At 30.8% G+C, this 13369-nt stretch overlaps 2 protein-coding genes across 5 annotated transcripts in view; one reads left to right on the top strand and one right to left on the bottom strand.

Moving 5' to 3' along the window:
* Positions 1–1031: 1031 nt before the first annotated feature.
* Positions 1032–13369, top strand: part of LOC130664536 (ATP-sensitive inward rectifier potassium channel 12-like) — a 312330-nt gene continuing 299992 nt past the window's right edge. For 2 of the 4 annotated variants that reach the window (XM_057464484.1, XM_057464482.1), the window contains exon 1: positions 1032–1534. The gene's annotated coding sequence lies outside the window, so the exon portion shown is untranslated. Of the gene's footprint in view, positions 1687–13369 lie in introns of all 4 variants that reach the window. The other 2 variants (XM_057464483.1, XM_057464481.1) reach the window with 2 other exon arrangements.
* LOC130665918 (uncharacterized) lies at positions 10853–11698 on the bottom strand. The gene has a single exon (XM_057466549.1). It carries the CDS (start codon positions 11696–11698, stop codon positions 10853–10855), a length of 846 nt encoding a protein of 281 aa, XP_057322532.1.

The raw sequence follows: 13369 nt of genomic DNA, 5'->3' as shown, positions 1-13369 counted from the left end.
AATTGAATCTGATTAAATCCGATTGAATTTTTTTCAATCAGTTTTATTCGGATTCAATCGGAAAATTATTTTTAAAAAACTGTTATTTTCCGATTGAAACTGATTAAAATAATTCAATCGGATTCAATCAGATTTAATTGAAAAAAAAAATCGAGAAATAAATTATTATTTTCCGATTGAATCTGATTAAAACTGATTGAAATATTTCAATCAGAAAATAAAAAAACAATTTTTTACGATTGAATCCGATTGAAAGTCAATCAGAGACCCCGAACGCTCCCGAACATTTCTGATTAAAAATTTGTTTCTGATTGAAACTGATAGAATTCTGATTGAGTTTCAATCAAATTCAATCGGATTCAATCGGAGTTTTTAATTAGGGATATTATCGGATAAGTCAAACTTATTTATTTTTAAATGAACTATCAAATTATTGCAAGCTTTTAATAACTACCCATAAATATAAGCATCTACAGCTATGTCTGATGTGAATAATTTGCTTCTGTCGGATCACAAGCTGACTCCAGGATGTATCATTTCAATAGTTTCAAGTTGACATTAATATCAACTTTAGTAAAATTAAAAAGTCCATCGACACTCAGATACGAATAAGACAAAATTAAACATGACCTCGACTACAGTATTACACATATAGATATCCATAAGCGGATATTAATATCAGATAAAATATCAGTAAATGTTAATGAAATTTTAGTTATGAGAAATCGCTTATTTCTTTAGCATAAATTGAGTTTATTTGGATTTGAAGCTACTATACTTGAATAACCCGACAAAATTTAAATTTTTCTGGCAGTATATTGTAATGAATAGTATATTTCTGCTCCATACGTCTTCAAACTAGATTTACTCTTAAAAATTGAGTCATCACCTCACATAGCCTTAAACATCAATTTAATTACTTAAAATATTCTTCGGAACTCACAATTCCAAGTTTTATTCAGGAGTTTTAAGAGATAAAGTTCGAGCTTGTACATAGTACATTCTAAAAATAATATTGGTGATCTTCTTTCTTATTAATAGCTTGATATTCCACTGACTGTAACCCAGAAAATGCTACGTACTTACAACTCATAGAATACCGTTCAATAAGTGTTGCTTTTTAAATGAATTCTCTTGTTTGAACTATTTGCAATTTTTCTGACAATTATACATAAAAAATTATGACTTAGGAATTAGAAATTAATGTTTCTGTTTGTGATAACTGTTAGTGAGCAAGATAAAATTTAAAATTTTCAGAAAAACTATTCTGTTCGTTGGTGGTGAGAAAAGTGACTCGTTTATAAACTGACCTCTCAAAATTATCGGATTTATTAAAATTTCTTTATGATTACCGCTATACTATTATTATCGTAAAATAAGTGACCGACGGAACAATTGTATCTAGCCAACAACTAGCTAGGAATAACTAGAACATTGTCGTGTTCGAAATCGTTGCAAACGCTTTTATTGTGTTTAATAATTTAATCAGTTTCAGACAGTTTTTACAAAAAACAGAAAACTAATCCAATAGACAGTAAGTAAATTATTATTCGATAATCGGTAATAGAAAAAGAAAAGAAAACTGACTTTAAACACATAGAATTCAGAGAAAAGACATTTAATTTTTGTGACCTTAAAATAGTTTGATGCACAGTTTCGATTTTTGAAAGTTTCCATTGATTTTTTGTAAGTGTTCAGTTTTTTCAATCAATTAACAAAAAAATTTTATTAAATTTTGCATCATTTTATTTATAAATCATTGTTACGCACTTCGAACTCATTTTTTTGTGTGAGTTTTCAATAAATTGAAGCAGCTTTGATTGAAAAAATGTTAAGTTATAGAATTTTTCGTTGAAACAAATACAAAATTGATTTGCTATATGTACACGGCAAACTAAAGGAATTGATTTTTTGATCACTGATTTTTGATTATTTGCGATCGTTCAGAAATTAATTGAACTATTTTTATGTAAATATTAATTTATGCGGTACAACTATCAACATTAATGGGCTACTATAATTCCATATGATGAAAAATATACAGATAATTAGTAAATATCTAAATGTACGAATCTGATGACTTTTTTTTCAATGTGGACTATTATACGAAAAAGTCCAACCGCAGAATTCAAGCATGGACATACTTTCGATATTTTCCATGGATACCTGCATGAGAAATGTATATTTCTTACAAGTCTTGATGTAGTAACCTAGTACTTTTTTTATTATCTACAAACTCTTGAAGAGCGAAACTCGTTCCTGTAATACTTTTTGTATTGATGACTTGATGAGTAAAAGATTCAGTAAGTCGGTGACTCTGCCAGTACACACGTTTTCGTATCACCCATAAGGTATTGTGTAAATGTGTATTGTGTAAAGGGAACACCCTTTTTTTTACATGGAGGATCCCCAGTCCGTTTTATGGTTAAAGAGTGACCAAGTTGTTAGATGAACTAACTCTTGAGCATGCCGCATACAACTGGCCATTCGGGAAACAGTCAGTTCTCGAATCCACTCCAGCTATTTCTAAACTCTGTACTTGTGCTTCGTTCATAGTCATGGCATGATGAACTTAAACAAGAAATTATAGACGCTTGAATTTAAAATGATAGTCCGATGGAATGAAAGGAATTCTTGGAATGAATACGTTTTCTCCTACATATTTTCCCATGAAAATCGTTGTTTCAATTAAATTTTTACTGATATTTTTTACCTGGAGCCTAGTACCGTTGCACAGTTGTGGAGGGTTTAAACCACGTAATAGCAACATTGGTGCTCTAATCTTGAGATAGAGAGTATAAGATGGTATCCCTGGTGCATTTAAAGTGTGCAAAAATTCAACAGGATTACGATCAGTGTCTTTTTCCTCTATTAAGATATCCATAGATTCCTAATTCATTTGTTCAGTTAAAAGCTTTTTCAACAGAAAGGTGTTGATAATATTAGCTAAGTCATTTGTTGAAGTGAGAATATCTCTTTGTCTCAACCAAAATATGCGATCTAATCCAACCTGATGGAGGTTGAGGTATATTTTGTCAGTCAAAGTCACCAAATTTTCAACTATCTTGCAAAAGTTATTCGGTATATTTATTTTTTCCTCTTGTTCTGGAATATTGCAATCTCCTATATCTATTAGTAATTTGGGAAACTTCTGCCTTTCTATCACTTTTAAGATGAACACGCATATTGACTCACAAGGATAAAACTTCGATATAAGACCATACAATTGATAACTTTAGACATGATTTGACTTTATCTGCACGTGTCCCTCGTGGTATACCAAGTAAGGTCTGTCTAAAGTCACCAGCCAAAAAAATAGTTATTTCACTCATAAGTCAGTCAGAATTTCTTATGTCCTTTAGGGTTCTATTTAGAGCCTCAATACCATTTTTACGAGTCATAATGCATTAATTCCTCACAATAATTTCTGCTTTGCTAAGAACATGAGCTATTTCGCTTTGCTTAGATATACTGCAAAGAGCAGAATCAAGATGATTAAAATGCAGGGGTGAGTTAAAAACAGAGTGAGCTGGGTTACCTCCATCGATTAAAGTAGGTGCAATTCCTGAAGAAGCAGCAGCAAGTGAAATATTTTTATCACTCCTAATTTTAGCAAGCAATTAATTGATCAAGAATGGTTTTCCAGCGCCACCAGGAGCATCATAAAAGAACAACTACCCACGATCAGAAGCAACATTATCTAAGATTTCATTATAGACTTCTTTTTGTTCTTGATTTAATTTTAAAACGTTTGCTGTGACTTCTTCGGTAAGTTGAGTTGTGTCATAAGCTAATTCAGCTAAATACTGTGATTGTGATATTGTTTTACCTGACATAAAGATGACCATTTGTTCGAGATGAATTAGCGATTGATTGTAAATTATGTCAAGGACTAACTCAACGTTTTCTTGTTCTCTGTCCATTTGTCTCCACATGTCTTCCAAAAGATCATCTCAGCAGTTCTCCCACAATTTCAGTGGATCTTCAATACGGGAAAAAACCATCATGATAGCAAACAACTCGCCTATTCTAAAAAGAAAATAAAAAATGACATCTGGCAGCCAGAACGGACGGTATATTTTTCGAAAATTTTCAGCACGGTCCTGATTTTACGCTAGTTTAGGCATAGTTTATAACGACGGCGGCCCTTGTTCATTTTTACTAGGGTTAAAGCCAATTTTCGAAGGTCAGTTTTTCAATCTGAGATTTTTGATCCACGATATAAAAATTGTTACGAAAATTACATATTCATATATAAATGTATCAGCAATGCTAATTTAATCACGTATTACTGAAATCTTGGATTGACAAAGTAGCTTTGACTAAACGTGGTTATATCCATAGACCAAGTTATTGATATTACATTTAAAGTCTGCTTAATATTTGTGTATGCTCATATGCTAAGAAACGAAAATGTACATACATAAAAAAATATGTATCGATAAAAATATACACAATATGTGTACATATGTGTGCGTATATGTGTCCACCCAAACGAAAACACATTTACACGTGAGCAAAACACACACACACACATACATATACATACTCATGTAAATCATGTACTCATGTACATCATCTTTACTATTATGAATTATTATTTATTTATTAAAATATTATGTATTATTAGTTATTATTTATCAGGCCTGGCGAGCTGCCTAGAACCTTTGATTATTAATTATTATTAATGATTTATTTATAGAATATTATATTATTTACTGGGTCTGGTATTTTCCACCTAGAACCTTTAAACATTATTTATTATTTATAAAAATAATAAAATGTTATTATTTATCGGACTATGAAATAATTTTTTATGAAATATTTTTAGTTAAAACATTAAAAATGAGTCATTTGTTTAGTTAAACATTTTTTAAATGAGTTTAAAATGTGTTCAGCTCTTATCTAGTACTCAAAAACTCATAAAATTCCTATTTATTTGTTTGTTTTGGTTCTAAGCCATTAAAAGCTTTTGGGACGCACCAAAACGATTTCTAAAACTGACCAGCGAGGCACTTAATGTATACTCTCATTATTCTGTTTTACTTATTTAAAAATTATAAAATTAAAATAAAATCGTCTAATTTTTGCTAGACGTAACAGTTGTTAAGTTGACATTTAAAGCAGATGCAGTTACAGCGGTAGAAAAAAATTGAGGAATTTTTTTGACAATGATAAATTATTGCGGATACAACAAAAAGAAAAATTTTGAAAAAAAAAATTTTTGCTTTTTCAATTTTTTTCGACAATCAATCTTTTTGATCAAAGAAATGAAGGTTATTCGTAAGAAAAACATTTTTAAATCGAAAGAATGAACAAAAGCCGAGAAACTACCAATCATGGTGATTTTTGACAAAATCGATAAATTTAAAGCTTCGGGGCACTAAGAAAGAAGAATTGCAGCGATTTGAAATTTTCAGGGTTTTTTCAGGTCACTTTGAGGTTGAAAAAAAGACGAAGATATCCTTTGTTCATTGGTTATATCCAAAGTTATAGCAAGATTCCCGAATATCCTTAAATTTGTGAATTTTGACCTTTTTTTTACTTAACAATATCGCATTAAAAAAAATTTTTCTATCAAATGCCATTGATTTGGCCTTATCGAGAATGTTTTCCAGTTTTCAAAACCCTGCTTTCATTTTCTGTACGACCAATACATCTGGAGTTATTGATTATCAAAGCCAAAATGGACTTTTTTGCTTTGATCAATGATAACTCGGCGCCAAATTGTCGTAGAGACTTTTATAGGCCGCCAAATGAAAGGGCATAAAATTTCCTAGAAAAGTCATACGGTCGGATTATTCAAAGAAATTTATTGACGGCCGGAGAGGTATTGAAAGACCAGCAAAAATTTTGAAAATTTTTTTTCCCTTGGTTTTCTTATGACTACTCCGAAACCGTACATGATAAAAAAATTTGAGGTCCAGATCTGAAAACAATAAACTTGAGGCTACAATATGCTTTTTTCAATTTTCTTCTACGATCATTTTTCACCGAATTACAGCATGTTGAAAATCACCTAAAAATTTCGGATTTTTTTTCTATCCTTTAATTTTTGTGACCAGTGTATTAGGGTGGTCCTTATTTTGGACAATTTCGAATTTTTATGCTCCCAGAGGCTTATAAGGTCCGAAATAAATAAAAAAAAATATCCTCAAAGTTTCAGGTCTCTATCTTAATTTTAACCCGCGCCGCACAGCTATGTAAGTTTCCCATTTAAAAAGACGAGGTTTTTGGCATTGAACGATTAATTTTTTATTTCGGCTAAAGTAATTGTTCAAAAAATTTGAAACTCAGTAGACTTTATCCTTATATTAGCAGCTACTCCTTAGAATTTTTACAGATTTTCAGCTACTATAATTTTGGGGGTACAGCATGATAAAAAAAGAATAAAATTATTTTTTTTATTTCTTTCTAAAATTTTTTTTAAATAACATATCAAACCAGTCTGCATCCTTATCAGAAGTTCTTACTCTTTTTCATTCTCGCACCTAAGTGGGTAATGGTATATCTTTGTTGCACTAATACAGTAATCAGGAACTTTGCATGAGTGTGCAGTGAAGTGTTCCTTAAAAGGATTTTTTGAATTTATCACGATCACCTCACAAACGGTTTCAATTACGACAGAAAAAAATTCCCTTAAAGTTTGAGCTCTTAATTCCAACGGGACCACATGCCGCAAATTTTGTTTTTGTGATTTTTTAAGTTCATTATATTTATTTATAAAAAAGATCTATTTTGTTAATAATTTATTATAGTTAGAAAATTGTAAATAAATAATTATTTCGATATTATAATACACATAACTATCAACCTTTTATTTATTATTTATTGCTTAAAACAAATAACAAACTTAAAGGTGACCAATTTATTTAAGCAAATATTGAAAGAAATTTAATTTATTGATAATCTTTAATTAATGTTAAACTAAGGCATAATATGATTAGTGGCATAAATATACAGATCTCAGATATCAATTGAATGCATCATGTATTTTTGAAAAAGACACAAAGCCAAATAACGTAAACAAAAATATTTCTTGAAAAAATCACAAAAAAAATTTTGTGGAAACTCTTCCCGTTAGAATTAAGAGCTTAAACTTTAAGGGAATTTTTCCTGTTGTAATTAAAACTATTTTGAGAAGTGATCGTAATAAATTCGAAAAATCCTTTTAAGATACACTCTACTGCACATTAACGCACTATTGTCTTATTTAGCAAAGTGCGCTTTAATTTTTCGAAAATATTCGTTTGTTCAAAAGAAAAACTCGTCCCAAGCTCCTGATTACTGTATGAGTGCAACAAAGATATGCCATTCACCCACTTGGGTGCAAGAATGAAAAAAAGTAAGAACTTCTGATAAGGATGCTGAGTGATTTGATGTTATTTAAAAAAAATTTTAGATAAAAATAAAGAATTTTTTTTTTCTTTTTTTTATCATGCTGTACCCCCAAAATTATGGTAGGTGGAAATCTGTAAATATTCTGAGGAGCAGCTGCTAATATAAGGATAAAGTCTACAGAGTTTCAAATTTTTCGAACGATTACTTTAGCTGGAATAAAAAATTAATAGTTCAATGCCAAAAACCCCGTGTTATTAAAATGGGAAACTTACATCGCTGTGCGGCACGGGTTAAAATTGAGATAGAGACCTGAAACTTGAGGATATTTTTTTTTTATTTATTTCGAACCACATAAGCCTTTGGGAGCATAAAAATTCGAAAATGTCCAAAATAAAGGACCACCCTAGTAACTATATATATCTATATATAATAATATATGGTCATGCATAAAAGTGAACATAAAAATTTTATCCATCTCGAATTCTATATATGACCATATGTATTTTTATTCAGACATATATAACAATACATGGGAATATATAGTTTTCGATTGTTATTGGATATGAATATATATAACTATATATAGCTATATATAATAATATATGGTCATACATAAAAACGAACATGAAAATTTTATACATCTCGAATTCTATATATGACCACATGTAACTTTAATCGGACATATATAACAATACATGGGAATATATAGTTTTCGATTGTTTCTAAGTATGGATATATATAACTATATATAGGTTTATATAATAATACATGGTCGTAAATAAACATACAGTTTTTTTATATGAAAAATTTGAGCTGACTATTACAATTACTCATGAACAGGATATTGTAGTGTAAAAAACATAAGAAATTTTTTTGACATCACTAACAGCATATTGATGATTATATTTTGCTGTTTCGAAAGTGATTATATTCTTTCAATCTTACTTAGCACAACTAAACTTCGTTGTAACTGTTGGTCGCATAGCCTAGTCGTCAAAGCGTCGGTCTCTCGTACGGAAGGTTCCGGGTTCGAATCCTACTGAAGCGGGTGCGGTCATTAATAAGTCTAGCGTTTTATCTCTGAATTAATAATTTCCAATTCGATTAGAAATTCAATTATTTGCAGATCTGATAATCTCTGCGTTGCCAAAATAATTAAAAAAAAAAAAAAATTTTTTTAATTCAGTTTTTATACATAGTTATATCAAGTCCTATATGACCAAATCAAGCTATATATAGTCATATCAAACTATATAAGCCCATAGATTGTTAATTACTACAGATTTGTAATTTGAAACGAAAATCACCTTAAATAAGAGAAAATCGATGGCTCAATTTTTAACTTCCCTGTAACTCCCGCTAAAAAAATTGAAAATTTTTTAAAATTCGGCAATTTATTGTTTTTACCCCAATTTTCGAATATCGAATTTTCATCAGATGTCGATGGTTTGAGGTCCGAGAAAACTATTCTGACTATTTTCAGAATGACGTCCGAGTGTCTGTATGCATATGTGTGTGCGTTTGCGTGCGCGTGTGTGTGTGTATATGTGTGCATGTGAATCTTTTATAACTTTTAAGCTAATTAACCGATTTAAATCGTTCTCACGGCAATTGAAGGAGGTTGTTGGCCGTCAACTTTCCTAAAAATTTCAGATTATTTGATCATAAAATAATTAAGAATTACGAAAAAAAAAAAAATTTTTTTTTGTTTTGTTTTTAAATTTCTCGAAAACGATTTCAACGATCGATTTCAAAATCTAATCAGCTCTAGAAATTGATAAGACACGTCGATTGCTGACACATCCATTCGAATCAGCTAATTCGTTCGAGATATATCGTCAGAGAAGAAAATTGTAAAAAACGGTTTTTTATGAATATCTTTGAATCGACTGAATCAAACATTTTCAAAATGTTGTCAGCGGTAGAACGTCATAAGACGCTTTGGTTGTCACCTCAACCATCTTAATCGGGTTATTTGTTCGAGAAATATCGTCGGTGAAAGAAATGGTAAAAAACGGTTTTTCGCGAATATCTTTGAAACGACTCCACTAATTATTTCCAAATTCAATTAGCTCAAAAACTCAGTCAAACGCGCTGATTGTCACAATGAACATCAAAATACGTGAATTATTTTAAAAGATATCGATGACTACGAACTGAAAAAATAATATTTTATGCCATTTTTCTCAGATAAATCATCATTTAATGTACTAAAATGTGTTTGAGCTCAAAAGCTCGTAAGAAACCATTAGTATCTAAGAGTATTTCCGAAAATGTGGTTAGTTCGAAGCTCAAAGTTGATAGATTTAAAAATGAATGTTTTTCGATTAAAATTCTATCACTCTCCAGCAAACGAATATTTACGTAGGCTTTTAACAGCTTTTCGTCGAAAATTTACCGCTCTATAAAAAATGATTCTTTAATTTTTTTGATAAACTCAACCGTTTAAGAAATATTTAAGCTTAAAAAAAAAGAAATTTTTTATATCATCAGAGCAAAATTTTGTGTTGGTTTGTGAAACTTTTCTTTCAACTTAGAGCTTAAATATTTCTTAAACGGTTGAGTTGATCAAAAAAATTAAGGAATCCTTTTTTATAGAGCGGTAAATTTTCGACGAAAAGCTGTTCAAAGCCTACGTAAATATTCGTTTGCTGGAGAGTTATAGAATTTTAATCGAAAAACATTCATTTTTAAATCTATCAACTTTGAGCTTCGATATCACTCAAATGGTTGGATTAAGGAAAAAAGTGTTGGATACCATTTTTGAAAAGCAGTAAATTTCCTACAAGAAAGTTTATAGCGCTTAATTTTATGTCTAGGTGTTAGATAGTTACGAAATTTCAAACAAAAACGCAAATTTTTTTAAACAAATCTAACTTTGACCTTCAATATCCCTTAAACAGTTGGATTCACGAAAAAAACATAGGAGACCTTTTTTGAAGAGCGGGAAATTTCCTACAAAAATATGTATTAGTCATTACTGTGCACTTATTTTTAAGCAAGTAATTACATTCTCCTCATTGTACTGAAATGAGAATGGATCATTACTCAAGCAGGGTCAAACGGCATTAGAATAAACTTTTTTATTTTTTTTATTATTTTTGGATCACAAATATATGATTTATATCATACCCAAGTAAAAAAATCTAATTTGGTAAATATCGGACACCCTAATATGTATATATATATATGTATATATATATTTTAAAACTAATTATTCTAATTAAAAATAATGTATATTAGAAGGTATGATATAAATAAATAAAAAAAAAAAAACTTCAATTACAATGAAAATCAGTTTTACTTTTTTAATTTTCACTTCCTACATCTCCGCCTCCTTCTCCTCCTCAATACAATACATATTTAAGTTAATTTTCTCACAGTACTACTTAATGGATTATACTCAATTATACGATCATGTAAAATAAGACAATAGGCAGATGTTCGATCCGGAAACTGTTCATCAGATTCAAACTCAAGACGAATATCAACTGGTCCAGATTTAATGAATTCATTTTGTTTCGAACGGTCGATAATATAGTGGTGCTTGTTCTAAATATTCAGTTTTTGTCAATAATGGTTTCGATTCTTTATTATAGTATGACGTTTGAAAATTAGTAAACATATCATATATTAAAGCATACTGATTACGACTAATGTTTAGATTTAAATTCCCATATGGATACCTTTGAGAATTGAGAAATAGCTTAACATCTCTGATATGACAATGATCGAATTGACTGGCGGTTTTCGTCACATCATTTTTTCTAGCAGTTTGAAATCCTAGGATCACATATCGCGGCTTTTCCAATTGCGTCGAAGTCTTGATTGGCCACACATGTTTCGTTGTTCGGGGGAGTACCGGGTATTCATACAATTGCCATGTGCGAAAGCTTATTAATATAGCTGGATCATTAGCAATAAAGTTGAGTGCTTGAATTTTTTGCTTGTCTGACATTGTGACGTATGGGACATTCCATTCTACCTTATTGAGAAGCAGTTTCACTATTTCAGCGTTATCGCCAACGGCAGCAGGTGTATGTATATATGTATTAACATCAGAATTTGGTCTTATAAGAATTAATTCATGTTTAGCATTCATGATAATACGATTATAATCTTCGGCAAATCCAAGTATGTAATTTAGTGGTATAGAAATGTTGAAATATCCATCGTCATTAGTCAGTTTACTATCATTGTTGATCAACCATCCAGCATTTTCCATTAAATTAACTTGCCCAGGACTCAAAGATATATAATTTTTCATGAGACTTGTAAGACCCACATTTTTACATCTATCAATTTCAACAGCATTTAATTCATAGCGTATATCTTCAAACATATGACAAATAGCCATATTGACGAAGTTCATAGTTGCACCTGCACTGGTGCCATCTTTTACAAAGCTTCCGCAAATATGCAAAGAACTTTTGCTTGGGAGAATGCATTAGTCCTGATGTTGAATACTGATTCTAATTTCATCACTATTGTTAATTGTTGATGATGCATAAGTTTGATGTGAATGAACCTCATAGTGAAAAATTGATTCATCAAAGATGATTGGTTTCTGAATTCCTCAGATTTCCGCCATGGTAATATAATGCAGCACAAATTAACTTTTCTTATTTTGCCAATCTTCCACGTAATTTTAATCCTAGATTTTTGGGGAATTCCACGTTCTGAGGTGTTAGCACTCTGACAGGAGCACGATGACTGATGGGTTTCAGATATGATGATCGACTTTTATAGCTGCCACCAATCTTTTTATCGAATACATTCCCCATTATTTCACTGATTTTATATGCAATCTTATTGTAATCGTTTCACTACGAAAATTCACCGAATTTCCATCTTGATCAACAATTCGCAGCTGAAGATTATGTATTGACTGTACTGCGACCGGTAAGTAAATGATGTGAGATGTTACTTCAATGATCTTATATCCTGGCGCAACACTTGGGAAAAACTCATGGACTGTGTGAACTTTATGGTTATTCATATATGCGCCATTAGTAATATTGCACTCAACTCGCAGTGCATTGATTTTAAGGATTTTTATTGGTAAATCAGATTTGTGTATAAGGTACGGCGCAAGTCGACGATTTTCGAATCCCAATAATGATGCGATTGAATCTTTTGGTTCAAAATTTACAATTCGATTCCATTTAATTTCACTATGCAATTCATTGTTATTTGCTTTGATACTCAATTCTACACCCTTAGGTAATTCTTTTATTAAATACTTTTCAATGTCACGTAACTCATAACTTCCGGTAGGTATTGTTATAATTTTATCCACGTCCTTTCTAATTACGCTGGATACATAGAACTTATTACAACCTTCATCAATATTAGGTATAGAATTAAATGTTAACAATTCAACAAGTCCCAAGACATAAGTTTTTCCCGGTGACAATTCAATCGGTGGGAAATATTCAGCTTTCAATGTGGAGGTAGTTCCAGATAGTGTTAACGTCAACGAATCAGCCATGACTAAACACATATCAATCAAACCACACCCATTTATAGTTCATTATTGAGAAATTTTAAACACGAATGTCCACATATAACAGTATCATAATCTTGATACTTCTGATGATTATATTTAACGCTACCAACATCGAGATATTTCATGAGATCATTTAGTGGTTGGAGGTTGCCAAAGCTGGCAAAATAGATGACGTCATCACCATTCTTCTTGTATGCAACCCAATGAGTTCCACCACCATTTTTATCATCTAGATTTATGATTGCTGATTCTTTTTTCCACGGACCAGACTTTGGTAAATTATTTCTCACGAAAACACCTCGGAAACATGGAATTTTAAAATCCTTTGCATACTTGATTAAATCGAAATTGGTGAGAGCTCGATGAGGTAGCGTTACACGTTTTTGGTGAAGGGCTCAAGAATAATCCCATTCCAGTCTTGTACGGTGACAAGTATAACCCTTTACCTAAGGCTATAGCTTCCATTGTTGAATTATGCCGTTTAGCCTCCTCCAATTCACGTCTAGCTTCCCTAGTCGC

This window comes from Microplitis mediator, chromosome 3, assembly GCF_029852145.1.
Source record: "Microplitis mediator isolate UGA2020A chromosome 3, iyMicMedi2.1, whole genome shotgun sequence".
NCBI lineage: Eukaryota > Metazoa > Arthropoda > Insecta > Hymenoptera > Braconidae > Microplitis > Microplitis mediator.
This window is presented reverse-complemented; position numbering and strand designations above follow the sequence as displayed.